Source organism: Rattus norvegicus, chromosome 2, assembly GCF_036323735.1.
Source record: "Rattus norvegicus strain BN/NHsdMcwi chromosome 2, GRCr8, whole genome shotgun sequence".
NCBI lineage: Eukaryota > Metazoa > Chordata > Mammalia > Rodentia > Muridae > Rattus > Rattus norvegicus.
Window position 1 is genome coordinate 221,788,837 of NC_086020.1, and position 25,535 is coordinate 221,814,371.

A 25,535-nucleotide genomic window follows, 5' to 3' on the forward strand; every position below is an offset into this window, starting at 1 on the left:
ATAGGGCGCCAATGGAGTAAAAGGAGAGAAAGGAGACTCCGGGTTGCCGGGTCCTCAGGGGCCTTCTGTAAGTCCACGGGGTGACCTTTCACCTTTACATGGGATTATCATTTGCCTAGATCTCCCTGTGCCAGATGGCTAATCCTTAGTAGAAATATAATGACCCATGTGGTGGATCAAACTGTACTCAATATAGGTTGGTCTTACACTTCTGAGATACACAGTCTCCCCCTGTATGGGTTAGAAACAGTTTTTGCAGGGCCCTGGGGAGAAAAATCAATGGATTTCTCATAATGCTCATAGGAAGGCCTGGCGAAATAGGAACTCACATTCTCTTGTTCTCCAGAGCCCTATTTGTACTTGGAGAAATAACCGAGGGTTTAACCATGGTTGCAGATTGTAGAATTTCTCAATAATCAGTTGCTTCCTTCCCTTTTAATATAGTTTTGATTTATTCTGGTTTCGGAGCACGGCTGCAGTGTCTGAAGTTATTTGATTCTCATAGAGGAATTTCTAAAGCCAGAGAGTCGAACATATCACTTCTGACTGTGTCTTTTCTCCTCTGTGACGACTGATGGCATTAGCAGAACCCTAGACCAAGACCCACACTGTACTGCCTTATCTAAATGAAGTAACCACATCCATGTTTGTTTGTTTGTTTGTTTTTTGACATGCAGATCATAGGCCCACCAGGCCCTCCAGGTCCCCATGGCCCACCTGGTCCCATGGTAAGTTTCCCTTGTCTCCGGAATGTAATTGTTTACCTAGGAGTGTTTGTCTGTGAGTGCTACAGGAGAACAGATGAACAGAGTCAGTTTGCATTTTGTTCTGCACTCTGTGGAATGGACAGAGGCACTTTGGCTACTTTGCTGTGCTGTCTTTCATTCCCCTGAACACGTGTGTTAGAGAGAGAGAGAGAGACAGAGCTGAGAGAGACAGATCTGACAAGCTTTAACTCCAACACTGTATGAACACTGGCAAAGCATTCTAACAGCTTACTGCTGTGGTCCGTTAGTAGCGAGTTAAAGCAATAATCAAGCCAGTGAAGGAAGAATGGTTCTAACCAGCTCTGAAGCTTAAGACCCTTCCCTGAACTACCTGACGTTTGTAAAGCAGCGTGATAAAGTCTGAAGCTGGCTTCCACGGAGAACGCAGACTGCTGGATCTTTTCCTTTCCTTCTGTGTTTAATGACACTTCTGGTGATTCATTGAGGCAGGCCATGTTTGCTGCCGTTGTCTCCCAGTGAGCAATGCAAAGAGCGGCCCTGACCTTGTAGAACTTCCAGTGGGAAGAGCAGCTATGAAACAAGTGTGACTCTCTAAATGTTGGAGTACTGACAGTTGTGTTTAGGCTAGAGTATGGACGGCGGAGTGTTTTCAAGGGCTTTTGACACAGCAAGGAACACAGCACACAGGCTATAGTGTTACACTCATCTCTCGGGCGTCTTCCTACACCGGAAGACATCAATAATGTAGATTAAGTCAATTGTGGCCACACTCTGCTCCAACTGCACTCTAGAGAGGGCCTTGCGGGTATGATCCCAGTCACACAGTAGGTAGCCTGGTCACCCAGGTCTCACTAATTGCCTTCCTTTCTTTGGTAAACAACTTCAGTTAACCTTGATCTCTTAACACCAAACAGTTCGTTAAGGATTAATTAAATGGCATGTTCTGGGATTTCTGTACCCTTTTTACTTTAAGTTAGAAGGTTAAGTTAGGAAAAATGCTACATCGTGTTCAAATGATAAAGTTAATTAAAACCTAAAGGAAGTTTAAACCATTATTAACAAGAGCTAAGAATAATCAATAATGAATACTTTCCCCCAAAAAAATGTTTATCCACAGCTTATCAAAAGGGAAAACGTGAATGTAAACTTATGTAACAAATACCTCGGCCTGCGTGGTCAGTTACTTTCCGCTCCTTTTATTTCACTGATGGATAGATATGTAAATATGCACCTCCCAGAATGGCTTATTAGAATCTCTCTGAAAGTTCAAAGCAATCCACAATAACCTTCCGTTGATTTAAATTGATAATTAGCTTCTATATTTGTATTTTCTGCAAAACAACTTTCTTTTTATCCTGATTCATGCATTTATTATGACCCCCTTTCTTTGGTAAACAGCTATTAGAAGAGCCTTAAAGGAAGCAATTTTCTGTAACAATAAATGCAATGCGAATCATACTCTGCTTAGCCCTCACTGAAGAGCGACCCCCAGAATGGGGGACAGCGTGGCTGTCATCTTCTTTCTCCTTGAGATTCTTCAACACATTGGCCATGAAGAGTTACAGACAAAGTCCTTCCTCCCCCCTTTTTTTTTTAATTCTCCCCTTTCTTCCTACTCAAGCTGTGGGGATACTGTTTTTTCCCCTACATTTCTGTCTTTTAGGTTCTACCTCTAGTCCATAAAAATTCATAAATTATCTCAAATATTCTCCATCAGGTTATAAAATGGAAATCTGAGAAGTGCCTGTAATATCAATACAAAACAGGGGGGTTCTCTTTTTGCCTAATTTTTCTTCCATGAAAACCCCAGCAGCTTTCTCCCTCTCGCAGGCATTTAGCAGACAGAATGACTCTTAATGAATTTCCTATTACAGAGCAATCCAAGAGCTGGAAGGAACATTTGGTAGGTAATAAATAATGTCCCACTGCCCTGCCTCTGGCTGTAGCTCAAACAAGAAGATTCCTGTTTTACATCTCACTTTATACTTGATATACTCACCTCTTCGAGGAGGCAATGAGTCAGTTTTTAATTAAAGCTCTACTTTTCTATTCCTAGGGACCCCATGGACTTCCTGGACCAAAGGTACCAGCAAATCCCGTGATTATTTGATTTCTGTTCCCTTGATGATTGCGGGCAAGCATGATGGAAGCATGTCTGTCCTGTCTTATTTGTTTGTCAAGTAATGTTGACAGTCGTTAAGCCTTTAAGCATCCAGATGTTTAATGCTCGCAACGTGACTCACACTGAGTCTAAGTGCTCTCACCTGGCAATAAATCATTCTTCATTTTGCTTTTGCCTTGTCACTATATAAGTTAAATATATATATATATGATGTATTAAAATCTGCCATCTAGGGGGTCATCTAATGAAAATATCAGACTAATCCCAGAGCTCCCCTCTCTTACGGTAGCACTAGCTCTCTGTTTGCTGTCCTGCCGTATACACCACCATATCTTCATGCTCCAGCTACCTAGCATGTCTGTTCTGTGCCGCCCACAGTCACCATGTAGAATAGGACGGGGTCCATCAGCTGTGATGTCCCGGAATTCATGTGAGTGCAGAAGAGAGCGATAGAGAATTCATCCTCCTTGACAGAACTTCTACAGCTCACACTGGGAAGATGGTCTCTGCCTGCTCTTTCACAGAGACCCAGGGGGTACCTTGGAATGCAGTGTGGTCAGCACCGGACAGTCCCAAGATCCAGAGCCCTCTCTAGGGGATTGGCAAGGACCCCATCTGGCTCTCCCAGATGTACCTGGTTGCCAACAATACTGGCTTAACACAGGAATCATTGAATTTCTTTTTCAGGGTCAGGCAGGTAATACAAGAAGGGGAGGATATGACACCTCATTCTTCTTAGAATGCCTTAACTTCACACTAAGCCGGTGGATCATGTATCCGTTATTATAAAGCCACCAAAGCTGTTTTGTTTCTGTGGTGTCTGAGGCACACCGTAACCATTCAATTAGATGATGCCCATGATCGTTTTGATACAGAAAATGAAATTAGGTATTTTGTCCACAAAACATTATTGATGTCAACAAAGTATAAAATTGAAAAGACCCCAGATGACCTGTTGGTCCCTTGACTTTGCAATTGATAAGCTACATAGACACAGAGCATTTTACCTATTTAATGCAAATTACAGGATTAGATGATGACCAATCAATAGAATGGGATGCAGATTTGAAATTTGGTCTCCTTACTACTGGATTTGACTGTTTTTTTTTTTTTTTTTTTTTTGGTTCTTTTTTTCGGAGCTGGGGACCGAACCCAGGGCCTTGCGCTTCCTAGGTAAGCGCTCCACCACTGAGCTAAATCCCCAGCCCCGATTTGACTGTTTTTAAATTGACCTTTGCAATGCTCACCCATCAGGGCATGACTCCCCACCCAAAAAATTTCATGGCCTGCTAAGACTGCCTTCCAGTTCATTATCTTGAAACCACACACTGGAAATGTGCTCACATGCAAAGCCATGAGCCTCAAGTGAGGAACAACGGCTACCAAGCCATGCATTGTTGACTGTGGCACTGTGGCCTCAGGATTAGACCTGATCAATTATAACATATTTGGGGCTTCAACTGTGGCTACAGCACAGACTCCTGTCCCCAAACTCTGCAAAGTCCACTATGCTATGACAATGTGTGGACCCTATGAAGATTTAAATACATAGTGTGTTTTCGGGGGTGCACCCACCTCCGTGTTTCTCACAATTTTATGATGAGCATTTTCTTCTAGGTAAATGTTAATGATTCCTACCCCTGCACTCACGTTGACTATGTTTGACAAGCAGCACACTGATTCTCACCATCAGGCAGACCGGCTGGTCCTTTTGCAGGTTAAGAGTCCCTTCAGCCAGTGTGACCATGACCTCCATGCTGAGCGGTCACCTTCCTTTTAAGAGTCCTCGGGTGTTTTCTTGATAAATTAATGTCTGTACTTCAAAGCTGAAAAGTGTACGTGTCCAAGCTTTCTCTCTCCGGGGCATGCTATTCCTGATAGGCAGTAGGCATGTTATATCCCTGGATTTTTCCTAAACTGAGTTAAGAGGATTTATCACCCGTCGGGACTCTTGTAACGTACTCCATGTTAAACTGTATTTCCTCCATTCTAACATGCCACAGACAGTTAGGAGAACTATCTTCACGTTCATTGGTCTTCATAGTCTCTTCTGGGACTGTCGATTTGTGGTTTATTCTATTGATTGATCCATGTAGGAACCCGACTTGGCAAGGTCAGGAAGGAGAACTTGCAGAATGGCATTGCTTCAGACATCAGCATCTATCTGTTCAGTCCTGTTCTCCTGGGCTAAATGCTTAAAGGCTTAAAATGTCTGTCTGTAACACTGTCCTGCATATTCCAGTTTTCAATCCCAGCAGAGTGGGGTTTTCCTCCTGATCCCCCTCCGCATCCTCCACTCTGATTGCCTTGGATTTGCTTAGTCAAAACATCAGAATGGTAACTTCGTTGATGTAGAACTCCAAAATCTGTGAGGTCACTGTACATCTTTTAGTGACGCTCAAGACATGGAGCCTTCTGCTTTCTCCACAAGTATTTGTCAAAGTTTTAGAAGTTAGGTGATTAACTGATGCGAAGCCAATGTCGCCTCACTCTGCTGTCACCTAAAACTGGAATCTGCAAGTGTTTTGGAGACTGGGTCTCTTCTCTCACAGTCTAAACACCCATGATAGCAACCAAAATTGGCATTTGCTTTTGCATTTAGGGTGAACCAGGGTTAAATGGTGTTAAAGGATTGAAGGGTGAACCAGGTCAAAAGGGTGACAGAGGACCCCTTGGTCTTCCAGTAAGTAAAGAAAACTTTCCATTTCAGTGCAAATCTCCAGATTTTTTTTCTTTCTACCCAAAGTACCAGCTCTGGTTTGCTCAGTAGCTGTCTCACAGTTGAGAGTGCTGTCAGTAGAACACATGGTTATGTCAGAGCAGAGCACAGCCCAGTTTTGTTTTCCCCAATGTCTCGACCTTGTGCCTGAGGGTCACCGTAACAAATGTTGCATCACACGATTCAATTACATACATGCCAACCTCGCACTCGTGGGGCTGATGGACAAGTCCTGCCATCATCTCTCTCTAAAAAGTGATGTTTATTGTTTCATAACTTGTCCCAAACATGGCCTAATAGAGGTTAAGACCCTCTCTCCATTGCTTGGATCTGCTTGGATTCTAAAAGCTGTCGCCCCCCTGTTGGTGGCAGGTATGCAATTGGCCATTGTTGAGGTCAGTACTGTGGCTCCTTACGTTAACCGACCACGTTGTGTTCTATATGTTTTATGTTGTTCGTTTTGAAGATTCCCTGCAGTGAGGTTCATGGGACAACAGAGGGTAGTTACAGAAGTATTCATAACAAAAAAAGTGGCTTTCATCTATTCATATACTTTATGCCCAAAGTCTTCCCAGAACAACTTTAAAGATTTTTTAAAAATCATTATTATGTAATGGCTTAATTTAGGGCTTTTGATATGTCGTTTATTCAGTAAATGCAGACAAGAGTCAGTCAAGAATACTGTAGGTTACATTTGTAAGCTCTGACATAAGAACAGTAATGGAAAATAGTTCTATATTTGAGACGTGAGATAAAGTGTGTTGGTGATGACCTATCTCATTTTTCCCATGGGTACTGTGCTTTCATGATTCCCAAAATAGCCCATGGTTTATCAATGAGACACAGCAGGTCTCTCGTACACACACACTTGTTGAGTGAATTATGTAAGCTCTATATTAGATTTTAAGTTAAATTATGCCAATTGGATCAATGGATTATAGACACAAAATCTCCCAAAACATGTGTTAGCCGCTAGTTCTGCACTCCAGTGAGGTAGGGAATCTTGGGATCAATATAAAATTATCGCTTTAACATTTACCTTCAAGTTTTAAAATAGTGACTAAGGAAAAATGCCAAAAAAAAAAAACCCAAAAAAACAAAAAAACAAAAAACAAAAAAGGCTTAGGGAACGTTGCATTTCCCAAACTTTTAGTCTAGTTTATCTAAACTAAACTTCCCCCTACTGCCAAATTTTGGGCTGCTACTGATTTTTACAGACCATTTAGCCAAAAGTTATCATCAAACAAGAAATAGCAACACCCACTGTTTAGAGTCATTGCTGGCTAAGACTGTGTTTTATACACGTATAGCATTGATCATAACAAAATCATACTGAAGGAATTTTTAAGTAAAAATAAACAAAATCCCTCAAGCCTGTGTTGCCATCACCGGCAACTGGAATTTTTTTTTCATTTTTTGTAATTAACTGCACCTGAAGCATGAAGCTGAGAGAGCCCTCTCCAGCCTGGCCAAGAGACTGTAAAGTGCTAACACTATGTCTTCTTAAATATTCCTGGATCTAATCCATTGTCTTTAAAGTAGCATTAGGGGTTTGCTATATAGAGCTTAACCAAGAAGAGTTATAGTTACTCTTGCCACATAGAAAGTGAAATGTATTTAATGTCTCAATTAGATAACCCTCAATTCAAAATACAGGCATGCATTAATATAAGAAGAGATGGTTTTCAAGGCATTTCTCATGCAAACATCTATATAAAGATTATTTGAACTCAACTGAGAGGCAGACTGGGAATTATTTTAACTTGAGCCCTCATATTCATATTCTCTCTCTCTCTCTCTCTCTCTCTCTCTCTCTCTCTCTCTCTCTCTCTCTCTCTCTCTCTCTCTACCTTGTTCCTCGAAGTCCCTCTAGTGGCAGCTAATGTGAACTTTAGGTCCAACACATAATGTCTGTATAAAGGAAAGCCATCCCAGTATATTGAAGCATACCATTTTTGTTCATAAAAATTGTTTTAACAAATGTAGCCAGAGATCTAGAGCTCTTTACTAGGAGATTGCCTGCTATTGCTTTCTCTTGAGAATCTAAAGAAATATATCCTGAGTAATAATAGTCTCTAGAAAATGAATTTCATGTGGACGTACAGCTAGGAGCCCCTTACTGCATATTGTCAGCAAGTCCACTGAGAAAACCTCATTCACCAGCTTTTTAGATTAGAATTTCCTGGTAGAAATGTCACTAAGTGCCATCATTAGTGGGGTGTGTATTGTCACGTGACTTTTTAAAGACTAACTATTTGTAGCAATGTGATATTCACCCCAGAATCCTGTGAGTGTGTATTATGTTGCTTGAAGTGTTGCATTTGCTCATCAGTGCCTCATACTAATCTCTGTTCTTGTCATTCGTGTTACACCCACCAACCCTGACACCAACCCGATCCCAGGGAGCATCTGGCTTAGACGGAAAGCCAGGATCCCGGGTGAGTCGGCCCCGCGTCCTGCTCTGATGTGCTTCCTGGATGTGAATCACGTGCTCGTGGGAAGACCCCATCATTCTTTGCGGTCTTTCCAGATGATGAGGCATCACTTAGGGCCAGAATCAGAGGGGAAGGTAGATGAGGACCGTGGAAAGGGAGAGAGAAGGACAGAGGAGGGGTCGCAACTCCAAAGTTTAGCCTGAGCTGCCAGGACATTTTCAGAAGCCGAAGTTTGAGTCTACATAATTTACTCAGTGAGAAAATGACCCGTCCAGTTGTGTCTCAGTAACCTACAACAATTCATAAAAGCCTTCCCGGAATCCCCTGAGGCCCTGAAGTGGCAGAAAGAAGAAATTTATTTTAACTTACTTTTCCTTTTCATTTATGTCTGGCTTAGAAATGTAATTTCTTCTATAAAACTGACTTCCACGTCTCTATTTGTGGAAATGAATCGTGTGTCTTCTGTCATTTTTATCACTTTTGTTTTTTGGCAGTTCCACATCTTAAATTTTAGCCATGGTCACTCTTGTATTTAGAAGCCCTGTAGAGGTGAACCTTGAATTGGGGCAGTAAGAGCATGGCTAAGATTATCACCCACATGAGGATGAGTTTGAAACTCTGAACTCTTCCCTATCCTGAGATTTTAACAGACTCCCCCAAACAGCTAGACTAGCAATGGGGAGTCCATAGACAAGCTGAAATAACAGTATATCCGCAAATACGACTTTGCACTCTTTGCTTCTTTAAGCAAAGTCTTCCTGACAATTGAGTGACTATATTTGAAATCCTCACCTTGTTTTTAAGAATCTAAATCTGAAATTTTTCAACTCTAAGGACCATCAAGTAGTTTTTTTCCCCACCAGACCCCAGAGTTCTTACATTCTTTCATGTATTACCTTATCTGCCACAGAAAACAATAAGGTATGCGCGCTGTAGGCAGAGCCTAGAAGAGCAGTCCCGCCATCATGTGAACCCTACTGTCATAATAGAGCTACAAAAAGTTGTTCTAAAAGTCAGCACTATTCTTTTTCACATATCTTCCATTTAAATGGCTAAAAAAACAAAGTTTGAGGACTTTGACCATAATTGTCAATGGCTATGGTGATAGGATCTGGGGAAAGGGTGATAGAAAGAAAGGACAGTTACTTTCCTTGTTAAGATTATGGAGACAAGGGGACAGAGAGAGAGAGATGGCTCTGCAGTTAAGAGCACTGGCTGTTCTTGCAGATCACGGAGGTTCAGTTCCCAGAACCCATGTGGTAGCTCGCTAGGAGCTCCAACTCCACTTCAAGGGGATCTGGCGCCCTCTTCTGGCATCTATGTGCACTGCACACACATTATATCCATACATACGTGCAAAGCACTCACGCATACATATAAAACAAAAATAAATCTGGAAGGAACAAAAAGGGATGAGGATGAAATGAAGATGCTTCATCTGAAAAGAATCAGTAAATATGAAGTATAGCTTTTGTGTAGACGCTTCACCCCCTTGCATGAATTTCTCAGAAACAAGTGGCATGAAAAACTGTTAAGAATAAAGTGCTTTAGAATCGGATGATGCTAAGACATCAGCAGGCATCGTTCTCCCAGGCAAGTCAGAGTAAATCACAGAGTAAACCTCTTCTTGCCACCCCAGTCTCTCGCCTGTCTCAGTATTTTATTTTTGTCTTTTTTTTTTTTTTAGGGTGCAGATGGTCCTATAGGACCCCATGGCCCTGCAGGTCCCAAAGGAGAAAGAGTAAGTCCCTCTTTGGGTTGTCACACTTAAGCTGAGGACTGGAGGAATCGAAGCATGGCTTCTCTGTATACGATGATCTCAACCTATTCATTTTCCTGGAGATAAAACATTGCCCATTTGAAGTCCTATTCAGAGTCCTAAGACTAAGAGTAGAAAAGTCCTCGGAATTGGTCTGCCTTAATGCAAACAACGCATACATTTACATAGCTAAACTAAATAGCTCCCATTATTCCTTCTTAACCCATAAGGAAGATATTTTCCTTGGGCCTTCATCCAGGAAGTTGAAGTCAATGGGGCTAAAATTTCCAGAACTACATATTCTGGTTGATAATCTTAGTACAAAGCTACTGTGTTCATTCCGAGTAAATTATGTTTTTCCAAAGGAAATGACAAAATCTACATAGTCCTTCTCCACACAGTTACCCATGTTCTCATTTTTCTTTCGAGGGTTAAAGAATGACCTGTTTTCCTGGAGCCATAAGGAAGTGATTTTGGTGTGTTATAAAGCAAAGCCCTTTCACCAACCCTCGCTATCCTAGGCTGGGTTTCCATATCCTTGGGAGCAGAAAGAGATAGGCATTCAGGGAAGATAAATGTCTGACACACAAAAATGTGCTACGGCCCCACAGCTGCTCGTGTGTCTGGGACTTCTTCCCTCTCTGTTTCTCGCCCACTTTTTCTTCTCCTCACCTTGGAAAACTCCAAGTGTGTGTGTGCACGCATGTGAGTGTGTGTGAGAGTGTGTGAGTGTGTGGAGAGTGTGTATGCATGTGTGTGAGTGTGTGTGAGAGTGTGTATGCATGTGTGTGAGTGTGTGTGAGAGTGTGTGGGTGCATATGTGTGAGTGTGTGTGAGAGTGTGTGTGCATGTGTGTGAGTGTGTGTGAGTGTGAGTGTGTGTGCATGTGTGTGAGTGTGTGAGTGTGTGGGTGCATGTGTGTGAGTGTGTGTGTGAGAGTATGTGTGTGCATGTGTGTGAGTGTGTGTGAGAGTGTGTGTGCATGTGTGTGAGTGTGTGTGAGTGTGAGTGTGTGTGCATGTGTGTGAGTGTGTGGGTACGTGTGGGTGTGAGAGTATGTGTGTGCATGTGTGTGAGTGTGTAAGAGTATGTGGGTGCATGTGTGTGAGTGTGTGAGAGTGTGTGGGTGCATGTGTGTGAGTGTGTGAGAGTATGTGGGTGCATGTGTGTGAGTGTGTGTGTGTGAGAGTATGTGTGTGCATGTGTGTGAGTGTGTGAGAGTATGTGGGTGCATGTGTGTGAGTGTGTGTGTGAGAGTATGTGGGTGCATGTGTGTGAGTGTGTGAGAGTATGTGGGTGCATGTGTGTGAGTGTGTGAGAGTGTGTGGGTGCACGTGTGTGGGTGCGTGTGTGTGTGTGTGTGTGTGTGTGTGTAGAAATGTGTCATCCACTTCCCCGCCATACACTGTGCAAGATATAATATGCGGAACGTGAGCATTTCACAATGTTGGCACGGTTCACTGTGCAAGTTTGTGGTCTTTTTAAAATAAAAGTTTTCATCAGAATAGGCTAATTTGATTTTAAAGAGAGGACAGGGTAGTAATGTCTCTGACGTGCCTTCTAATTTCCTAGTCCTGTGTAATGTAAGTTCATGCATGCAGTAACTGCTTATCAGATACAACTGTGTATAATGCAATCCATTGGGGGTGAAAGAAACACTCCTCCTACTTGAAGACACCCTTCTTTGCTAGTTACTCTGGTACACTGACTCATACACTTATTTTCATCATCACATAGACTTTTATTAATGCTCATGAATATATACCCACATATAACGCTTCAGGTAAAGCATCTGTTGTCTTTTTTATTTTTTTTTCCTTTTATTAAAAATAGATTCTTTTCTCACATGATATATCCTGATTATGGTCTCTGCTTCCTGTACCCCTCCCAGTTCCTCCTGACCTCCCCTCCACTCCAGATTCCTTCCCTTTCTGCCTCTCGTTAGGAAAAACAAAATAGACTTCTAAGAGAAAATATTAAAATATAACAAAATAAAATACAAGATGAAAAAGCCACACTGAAGTTGGACAAAGCAAACCAACAGAAGGAAAAGAGACCAAGAGAGGACACAAGAATCAGAGACCCAGTCCTCAGCTCACTCAGGAGTCCCATTAAAACACTCAACTAGAAGCCATGGCATACACACAGAGGACCTGGTGCAGACCTGTGCGGGCCCTGTGTGTGCTGCTTCAGGCCCTGTGAGTTCGTATGAGCTTTGCTCCTGCTGACTGAGAAGGCCTTGTTTTCTTGATGCCCTTCATCTCCTCTGGCCTATACACTTTTCCACCTCCTCTTCCACGGGTTCCCTGTGAACCAAGGGCAGGGATTTGATGGCGCCTTCCCATCTAGGGCTGAGTAAGGAAGCATCTATTTCCATTCATCTAAGTGAGTTTATATTGCAAAGAAGAAATCTTTGCAAAACAGAAAGATGAAAGGAAGGAAGGAAGGAAGGAAGGAAGGAAGGAAGGAAGGAAGGAAGAAAGAAAGAAAGAAAGAAAGAAAGAAAGAAAGAGAAAGAAATTAATTCAGAGAATAAGACCAAAATTAATACAAATACCATGGACTAGACCCTAGTGAAGTCTGGCTTTACCCAAGAAGAATTCGAGAGATGAATCCTTGAGAATGTATTATCTATATCTACTGTTATTATTTTTAAGAGCAAACCAACACGTTCCAATAATTAGGTTCATTAAAAAATACTTCAAAGCTAAGAGCGTCTGCTGATATTCATTTTCAAGCCCTGGATGAAGAAACTCAGCCCATCCTGAAATTGGAGCAGCAAGGCTCAGGAGGTCTATTGGCAAAGTGCCCTGGGGGCTCAAGAGGGTTTGCTGTTTGGTAAATCAGCTGCTACTTCCGATAGCTCAACCGTGTCTCAAGGGTATCAGGTGTCGGCGCTGGTGCTGAATTAACCAGAAGAGCAAATGAAGTCGCTAAGAATTTTCGAGTGCATAGTTGGAAGGCAGGTGCGTGCAGTGTGAAGTGCTACACTTGTGTCCCCTCAAACCGGATCGTGTGTCAGCGCGCTCCAAGCGCCCTCGAACCAAGTGCCGGAGCAGAAGGGTGAGCCTAGGGAGGTGCCATCTGGAGTCTCCTTGCAGATGTTTCTGATGTAAAGCGGAAAGGATGGGCGAAGACAGGGCGTTCTAGAACCCGCCCTTGTTTGCCGATACACAAATTAAGGAGCCTGGATAAAATTCGGCCAGCCTACAAAGAAATGAAGCATTTCCCGTGCAGGGTTTCTCAGATACATGACTGCCTCATCAGCTCTCCATGCTCCCTGTCCCCCACTGATGCCTTCATCTGCATAGAGGATCGGGCAATTGAAGCCATGCCTGGAGTTAGTTCTCCTCTGATGTTACATCAAACAACACACTTTGTCCTTCAAGCTGCTTTGAATCTTTGGATCTGTGTCCCCAGAGCTGAAAGCATGGTAGTGGCGTTCCGGGGAAGATGGATATCCGACACAAAACCGTGCTGCTGCCCATTTTTTGTTTCAAATACTGATTTCTTCCTCTGGCCTTCGACCCCTGTAGTGTTTTAAGTTTAAGAGGGACAATGATTCTTTTGCAACCCCTTAACCCAGGTGGGGGAACACTATGCATTCAAGTCCCTGGGTTACTATTTTATTTCTGAGGTTATCGAAGATGCAGTCAGTGGGATTGATGCTTTGGTGCTGAGGACGAGATCCAATTCCCATGTGGCTTGAGCAAGAAAGTAATGTCTGATTCATATAACCAAAAAAGCCAAAGGAGTCTAGGCCTTGCTTCTATCCAGGCAAAATCCTAGCTGCAGGCCCAGGGGGACTTGTACCAAGGAACGGGCTCTCCCCAAGGGAGGGAGACCTGCCATAGCACAAGAATCACCTTCCTGGGAGCTTCCAGCTGAGTGTCCCCAGTGCCTCCTTGGCCAGCACTGGCTCATGGGTCCACACTTCATGGTGCCCTGCTGTGAGAGGCAGGCTAATCTAGAGGAGAAACCCTGCAGACCAGCTCTGCAGTGAGCAGTAACCATATTTAGATACACCCCAGTGTGTGTCTCTTAAAAACAAAGTAGGCCAAGGTTCTCAGGGAGGCAGGAGAAGGGAGGGAGGTGGGAAGCTCCACGGTGATATTTAGACTAGACCCAGGCTGCTTCTGGCCAGTTAGTTTGCTTCTGTGAACACTGCCTCTGACTGTTACTCTCAACATACAAGCAAAACACACACACACACACACACACACACACACACACACACACACCACCACCACCACCACCATTTTAAAACTCACAAATATCACTGCTAAATGCACCTGAAAGAAATTGATTTTAAATCAGCATGCTTTAAAGCTTCCATTAAAAACATGACCCCTAACTGTACAGCAGGCCGCCCTTGTGACATTAATTATTTAGCACCACATAATGTCATATATTGCTATCATATATAGTCTTCGGGACAATTTTCACAGAACATTTATCACTGTTTTATTTTATGACTAATGTACTCCAAGCACAGAAGGTTTGAGAAAGTTCCTAGAGTTCTGGAGGCCTCGCCTCCAGAAAGAGCCAGAAATATAATTAAAATGTAAACCTTATTTCATCGGCAGCCTGGCCACTGCCCTGCGTACCACTGCTGTTACGTTATTAGCAAATATAAAGTGTTAAGAGCTCAGACTCTTAAAGAGATCCATCTCCAGTGATCTCACTGTGCGCCGAGCGTCCATTAGCTGACGGTATTAAGTAGCTTGGCCAACCCTCTATCCATTGAGATGGAAACCCTGAGACGAGAGAGGTGAGCCCTGCCCCACACCTCTACAGGTAGAATCCTCAGGGAAACCTGGCTTCACACACACACATGCACACACACCATACATACCACACACACATACACACCATACACACACACACACCATACACACACACATACACACCACACACACACCATACACACCACACACACACCATACACACCACACACACACCATACACACCACACACACACCATACACACACACATACACACCACACACACACACCATACACACCACACACACACACCATACACACACATACAGACCACACACACATACACACCATACACACCACACACACACACACACCATACACACCACACACACACACACCATACACACACACATACACACCATACACACCACACACACACACCATACACACCACACACACCATACACACCACACACACACACCATACACACCACACACACCATACACACCACACACACACACCATACACACCACACACACACACCATATACACCACACACACACCATACACACACACATACACACCACACACACACACCATACACACCACACACACACATACACACCACACACACACCATACACACCACACACACACCATACACACCACACATACACACCATACACACCACACACACACCATACACACCACACACACACACATACACACCACACACACACACCATACACACCACACACACACCATACACACACACATACACACCACACACACGCACCATACACACCACACACACACATACACACCACACACACACCATACACACCACACACACACCATACACACCACACACACACACCATACACACCACACACACACATACACACCACACACACACCATACACACCACACACACACACCATACACACCACACACACACCATACACACACATACACACCACACACACACACACCATACACACCACACACACACCATACACACCACACACACACCATACACACACACATACACACCATACACACACACCATACACACCACACACACACCATACACACACACACACACCATACACACCACACACACACCATACACACACACATACACACCATACACACCACACACACACATACACACCACACACACACACCATACACACCACACACACACACATACACACCACACACACACCATACACACCACACACACACCATACACACACACACATACACACCATACACACCACACACACACATACACACCACACACACACCATACACACCACACACACACACATACACACCACACACACACATACACACCACACACACACCATACACACCACACACACACACCATACACACCACACACACACCATACACACACACATACACACCACACACACACCATACAACACCACACACACACCATACACACACACATACACACCATACACACACACCATACACACCACACACACACCATACACACCACACACACACATACACACCACACACACACCATACACACCACACACACACCATACACACCACACACACACCATACACACACACACATACACACCATACACACCACAAACACATACACACCACACACACACCATACACACACACACATACACACCATACACACACACATACACACCACACACACACCATACACACCACACACACACCATACACACCACACACACACCATACACACCACACACACACCATAAACACACACATACACACCACACACACACACCATACACACCACACACACACACCATACACACACATACAGACCACACACACATACACACCATACACACCACACACACACACACACCATACACACCACACACACACACACCATACACACACACATACACACCATACACACCACACACACACACCATACACACCACACACACCATACACACCACACACACACACCATACACACCACACACACCATACACACCACACACACACACCATACACACCACACACACACACCATATACACCACACACACACCATACACACACACATACACACCACACACACACACCATACACACCACACACACACACATACACACCACACACACACCATACACACCACACACACACCATACACACCACACATACACACCATACACACCACACACACACCATACACACCACACACACACACATACACACCACACACACACACACCATACACACCACACACACACCATACACACACACATACACACCACACACACACACCATACACACCACACACACACATACACACCACACACACACCATACACACCACACACACACCATACACACCACACACACACACACCATACACACCACACACACACATACACACCACACACACACCATACACACCACACACACACACCATACACACCACACACACACCATACACACACACATACACACCACACACACACACACCATACACACCACACACTCACCATACACACCACACACACACCATACACACACACATACACACCATACACACACACCATACACACCACACACACACCATACACACACACACACACCATACACACCACACACACACCATACACACACACATACACACCATACACACCACACACACACACATACACACCACACACACACACCATACACACCACACACACACACATACACACCACACACACACCATACACACCACACACACACCATACACACACACACATACACACCATACACACCACACACACACATACACACCACACACACACCATACACACCACACACACACCATACACACACACACATACACACCATACACACCACACACACACATACACACCACACACACACCATACACACCACACACACACACATACACACCACACACACACATACACACCACACACACACCATACACACCACACACACACACCATACACACCACACACACACCATACACACACACATACACACCACACACACACCATACAACACCACACACACACCATACACACACACATACACACCATACACACACACCATACACACCACACACACACCATACACACCACACACACACCATACACACCACACACACACCATACACACCACACACACACCATACACACACACACATACACACCATACACACCACACACACATACACACCACACACACACCATACACACACACACATACACACCATACACACACACATACACACCACACACACACCATACACACCACACACACACCATACACACCACACACACACCATACACACACACATACACACCATACACACCACACACACACATACACACCACACACACACCATACACACCACACACACACACATACACACCACACACACACATACACACCACACACACACCATACACACCACACACACACACCATACACACCACACACACACACCATACACACACACATACACACCACACACACACCGTACAACACCACACACACACCATACACACACACATACACACCATACACACACACCATACACACCACACACACACCATACACACCACACACACACATACACACCACACACACACCATACACACCACACACACACACCATACACACCACACACACACCATACACACACACATACACACCACACACACACACACCATACACACCACACACACACCATACACACCACACACACACCATACACACACACACATACACACCATACACACCACACACACATACACACCACACACACACCATACACACACACACATACACACCATACACACCACACACACACACACATACACACCACACACACCATACACACCACACACACCATACACACCACACACACACACCATACACACCACACACACACACCATATACACCACACACACACCATACACACACACATACACACCACACACACACACCATACACACCACACACACACACATACACACCACACACACACCATACACACCACACACACACCATACACACCACACATACACACCATACACACCACACACACACCATACACACCACACACACACACATACACACCACACACACACACATACACACCACACACACACACCATACACACCACACACACACCATACACACACACATACACACCACACACACACCATACACACCACACACACACATACACACCACACACACACCATACACACCACACACACACCATACACACCACACACACACACACCATACACACCACACACACACATACACACCACACACACACCATACACACCACACACACACACCATACACACCACACACACACCATACACACACATACACACCACACACACACACCATACACACCACACACACACCATACACACCACACACACACCATACACACACACATACACACCATACACACACACCATACACACCACACACACACCATACACACACACACACACCATACACACCACACACACACCATACACACACACATACACACCATACACACCACACACACACACATACACACCACACACACACACCATACACACCACACACACACACATACACACCACACACACACCATACACACCACACACACACCATACACACACACACATACACACCATACACACCACACACACACATACACACCACACACACACCATACACACCACACACACACACATACACACCACACACACACATACACACCACACACACACCATACACACCACACACACACACCATACACACCACACACACACCATACACACACACATACACACCACACACACACCATACAACACCACACACACACACCATACACACACACATACACACCATACACACACACCATACACACCACACACACACCATACACACCACACACACACATACACACCACACACACACCATACACACCACACACACACCATACACACCACACACACACCATACACACACACACATACACACCATACACACCACACACACATACACACCACACACACACCATACACACACACACATACACACCATACACACACACATACACACCACACACACACCATACACACACACACATACACACCATACACACCACACACACACACATACACACCACACACACACACCATACACACCACACACACACCATACACACCACACACACACCATACACACCACACACACACCATACACACACACATACACACCATACACACACACCATACACACCACACACACACCATACACACACACACACACCATACACACCACACACACACCATACACACACACATACACACCATACACACCACACACACACACATACACACCACACACACACACCATACACACCACACACACACACATACACACCACACACACACCATACACACCACACACACACCATACACACACACACATACACACCATACACACCACACACACACATACACACCACACACACACCATACACACCACACACACACACATACACACCACACACACACATACACACCACACACACACCATACACACCACACACACACACCATACACACCACACACACACCATACACACACACATACACACCACACACACACCATACAACACCACACACACACACCATACACACACACATACACACCATACACACACACCATACACACCACACACACACCATACACACCACACACACACATACACACCACACACACACCATACACACCACACACACACCATACACACCACACACACACCATACACACACACACATACACACCATACACACCACACACACATACACACCACACACACACCATACACACACACACATACACACCATACACACACACATACACACCACACACACACCATACACACACACACATACACACCATACACACCACACACACACACATACACACCACACACACACACCATACACACCACACACACACACATACACACCACACACACACCATACACACCACACACACACCATACACACACACACACACCATACACACCACACACACACCATACACACCACACACACACCATACACACACACATACACACCATACACACACACCATACACACCACACACACACCATACACACCATACACACACACATACACACCACACACACACACCATACACACCACACACACACATACACACCACACACACACCATACACACCACACACACACACCATACACACCACACACACACCATACACACACACATACACACCACACACACACACACCATACACACCACACACACACCATACACACCACACACACACCATACACACCACACACACACACATACACACCACACACACACACCATACACACCACACACACCACACACACACACACACACACACCACACACACACACATACACACCACACACACACCATACACACCACACACACACACCATACACACCACACACACACCACACACACACACACACACACACTCACGCACACACACTCACGCACACAGATGGTCTAAACTTTAACCCCCTCTGATATAAGGCAAGTAAAGTAAAGAATGTGTAACTGGAACTTCATGCTACATAATAATACACATTTTAGTCTGGAGAGAGCAACACAAAAACACTTTATCATCATCATCACCATCATCATCATCATCCTTTTTTATAGTGCAGACTTCCCAGTCTTCCCTCCCAGTCTACCTCCCGACTGATCCCCATCCCATACTCCCCACCCCCTACCCCCACCTCACTAGACACCCCCACCTCACTAGACCTCTCCACCCCCTACCCCCACCTCACTAGACCTCCCCACCCCCTACCCCCACCTCACTAGACCTCCCCACCCCCTACCCCCACCTCACTAGACACCCTCACCTCACTAGACCTCTCCACCCCCTACCCCCACCTCACTAGACACCCCCACCTCACTAGACACCCTCACCTCACTAGACCTCTCCACCCCCTACCCCCACCTCACTAGACACCCCCACCTCAACAGACCTCCCCACCCCCTACCCCCACCTCACTAGACACCCCCACCTCACTAGACACCCTCACCTCACTAGACACCCTCACCTCACTAGACCTCCCCACCCCCTACCCCCACCTCACTAGACACCCCCACCTCACTAGACCTCCCCACCCCCTACCCCCACCTCACTAGACACCCCCACCTCACTAGACCTCCCCACCCCCTACCCCCACCTCAACAGACCTCCCCACTCCCTAGGGCCCCAAGTCTCTCCAGGGTTAGGTACATCTTCTCTCACTGAGGCCAAACCACCAGGCAGTCCTCTGCTGTATTTGTGTCTGGGCCTCATCTCAGCTGGTGTATGCTGCCTGGTTGGGTGGCTCAGTGTCTGAGAGATCTCAGGGGTGCAGGGTAATTGAGACTGCTGGTCTTCCTATGGGGTCTCCCTCCTCCTCAGTTTCTTCTAGCTTTTCCCTAATTCAACCACGGGGAACCCTGGCTTCCGTCCATTGGTCGGGTGCTAGTATCTGCATCTGACTAGGTTAATTATTTCTGTCCATTGACCACCTCCAATAACCCTGATTCTTCGCAAGCCTTCTAGATTAACCCTATTGCCAACCCTATGAAACAGACACTGAGAGTAGATAAAGGGTTATGCTACACATCATACATTCACTGAAGCCAGAAACCTGTTTAAATCTTCCTTTTCAAAAAGAAAACAAGATGTGTATAACAATGCATGGCCCAATGGGATTAATGTATCTAACATTTGCTAATATTTACTGGGCACTACTCTAAAAAACATGGTGGACAGGATGAGACTGAAGCTGGGGGCCCTGGAGCTCCAGTGTGCCCACTCTAGTGAGAGCCACAGACAGAAAATAACCGTAACACCAGTGTGTCTCACAGACCACGAGGACCGGAAGAGGAGGAGAGGTGGAGAAATGGAGAGTGGTCAGAAAAGGGCTTTTCCAAAGAGGGCCTGACTTTTAAAAGATATTACATTTTTTTTTTTTTAAAAAAGGGCAGTTCAGGCCAAATATTCCCGATCCAAAACGTCAAACTGTAAATTACTCAAAAGCCTTTGAGTGCTAACACAGCACCAAAGCTGGGAATTCTACTCCTGGCCTCATATGTGCGCGCGCGCGCGCGCGCGCACACACACACACACACACACACACACACACACTTGTAAGGTACCTACATAAAACAAATGTATTTTGTAGTTTATATTGTGCCTCAAGATACCAAATCCAAAGTCAGCTCCACTCCGAAGTATTTCAGGTAAGGGATAGTAAACTACATATGACAACAAACAGCAATGCTCTACACAAAGGCCGGAGGAAGCCAAGCAGTGTCCTTCCTCTACACAACGATCCTTCAACACAGCCAGGCAGTGGCAGCTCTGTCTTTTCAACAGCCATCTGGTCGTCTGCCATGATGATGGGTGACTTTCACGTCTTCACCACTACAATCTAGGAGTTGGCATTCCGATAGGACATTTAAGTGGCGGCCTTGCTCTGTGAGCCGTATGGGCCTGTGAGGGTCCATGTATGATTGGAACTTTCTGCTTTTTCATTTTAGGGAGAGAAAGGAGCTGTGGGAGAGCCTGGACCCCGAGGGCCCTATGGGCTACCTGTGAGTTCCCTGTCACGTGATCACCACCATCCGCATGTTCCTGTGACCCGCCACTGACATTGTTAACCCTTCCCTAGTGGACAGACTAATCTCATTACAGGAGCAAAGACAGTCCAATACATAGTCTCAATACAGAGTTCTGTGTTAGACAGGTTATACTCGGTCTCAAATGGTCTCTGTACATAGAGACACACCCAAGCATGTCATGTGACTGGAGATCAGAGATTAGGGAATAAACAGCACTAATTAGAAAGCAAGATTCTGCCTAACAGATGGCAACCTTCCCATGCCATCAGAATGGACATTCATAACTGGCACTGCCTTGAATTGGCCCATGCCAATTGGATGTGAAAGCTTCATTTATACCAACCTATATTCTATTCTTATAGATTATTAGCAAAAAAAATTCTCTCACTGGTGAAAATTATGATCCAAATGAAATTGATGTTCATGATGACAGTGATCCGGGTCACTTCAGTAGGGTAGGACTCAAAGTAGCATGTGCTGCATTTAGGCTTTTAACCCACCTGGGCTTTCCACGTGCTTTTTATGAACTCCGATAATAAACTTGATCTACAATCACTTCAGTGCCTAAAGGGATGCTAACTTTGAAACAGTGTCCAAGTGTACTTAATGGAAACAGAGTAGCTCTTGGGGACTTTGGATAGAGCAGAATGCAATACAGCATTACTGGCATGCTGACCCGCACCATTGGGGCAAAGTTACCATCTTGCGTCTTGGACCAACCCTCCTTGGAAATTCTTCTACAAAGCTCACTGCAAAGCAGCTTCTGAAGTTATGATGTTCACGCTCTGAGCATCTGGTTAGATTCAAACTATGTTCGATGATAAGCAGTTTCTGCATTAACTTAAAGGCTAACTGAGCTATCAGACTAAATGTGCGTCAATGTATCTTCCATCAGCGTTGCTGTGGGTTTTTTTTTTTAACTTTAAACATCTTGCCTTGTTTCATACTTCCCTCCTGAGCTACTGAGCCAAAGGGCAAGCCTAGAGCCTGAGCAAAATTATCTCTTTACCCTGATAAAGAATTTAAATTCCTCATGCCCTATAACTTTAACTAACAGTCCCCTCACTTGCTTAAAGAGATTTCACTAATCAAGAAGCCTTTCCAGACTTCTAGCATAGTCATTTGAATACTAACAGTGCATGCCCAGATCTGCCTTAAACAAGAACCTACCGGTGACGCTCAGGAACACTAATGTAGCTGCTATGGTTCTTTGGCAGGGCAAAGATGGAGAGCCTGGTCTTGATGTAAGTAATTGTACAGCAAGCATCCTTTAATTATAATGAATACAGTCAGAGGTCTCCATCACCAGGGACACCAAGAACATATGATGTTTTGTCTATGTATGCATGTGCACACACAAACACATATATAATTACCATGCACACATCAGCAATATAAAAATACACTAGTATTTGCATAAGATAAATGAAGGAAAAATAAGTCATATAAAATTAGTAACTGATATTGGATAGAGGTGCTTTCAAAATACTTTCCTAAATTAATGGCACTCCACATCAGCATGACCTAGTTCTTTTTCTGTAAAGTAAATATGTCTCAAATCTGTCTGCCTCTCACTCTGCCCTTGGGGAAGAGTGTTTTGTCAAAGCTGTTATGTAGTGGGTTTTAATTTTTTGTTAAGTCTCTATGTATATTTTCTCTCAAGCTAAAAAAAATTATATAAGAATACACTGTCAAAAATAATGCCTCCAGGAGCAATCATTGCTTGTCAGTGTTATGTGAGTAATTATGTTACCAGAGTTGCTGTTTATTGAGCACCTGTTATGTCCAAGCATCATTCTGGCACTTTGTATCCACCGTCTCATTTAACATCCACAACAGCTGTGTGACAGATAGTCATTAACCTTATCCTATAGTCAGGGGACTGAAGGGCAGATTAAGTGATTTGCCTAGACTCATACAAGTCAGTAAGCATGCCAGGATTCAAATTAATATCCTATGTTCTTTCTCCTACATTTCTTAAGAGAAAAAAACAAAGCAAGAAACCTGTTGTGCATAGCTCATTGAAATGGTAGAAAGTACTATTTCTAAGTATTACTGTTCTTTGTAAGTTTAAAGGTTATTTGACATGTCCGTATTTATATCTGAGTTCAGACCAATGAAATGTTGTTATGTTAGTGGTGTTCGTTGATTTCAGTATGATTTTGCTGCTGTTATGCCAGTAGATATGTTGAGTTTGCTTTTTATCCCCTAGGGCTTCCCTGGTCCTCGAGGCGAGAAGGGTGACCTGGGAGAAAAGGGAGAAAAGGTGACTTCTCCCAACATGCATCTCGTGTGTTTCTGCTAGTAGAGC

General features: G+C 44.6%; 1 protein-coding gene across 1 annotated transcript in view; it reads left to right on the forward strand.

Annotated features, from left to right (window-relative positions):
• Nucleotides 1-25,535, forward strand: part of Col25a1 (collagen type XXV alpha 1 chain) — a 399,159-nt gene that overhangs the window by 359,459 nt on the left and 14,165 nt on the right. Inside the window, exons 26-33 of the mRNA XM_063282749.1 lie at nt 5-67; nt 678-728; nt 2,785-2,811; nt 5,453-5,533; nt 7,972-8,007; nt 9,692-9,745; nt 23,144-23,197; nt 25,437-25,490. Coding sequence (XP_063138819.1) covers nt 5-67; nt 678-728; nt 2,785-2,811; nt 5,453-5,533; nt 7,972-8,007; nt 9,692-9,745; nt 23,144-23,197; nt 25,437-25,490 — 420 coding nt within the window. The remainder of the gene's footprint in view (nt 1-4; nt 68-677; nt 729-2,784; nt 2,812-5,452; nt 5,534-7,971; nt 8,008-9,691; nt 9,746-23,143; nt 23,198-25,436; nt 25,491-25,535) is intronic.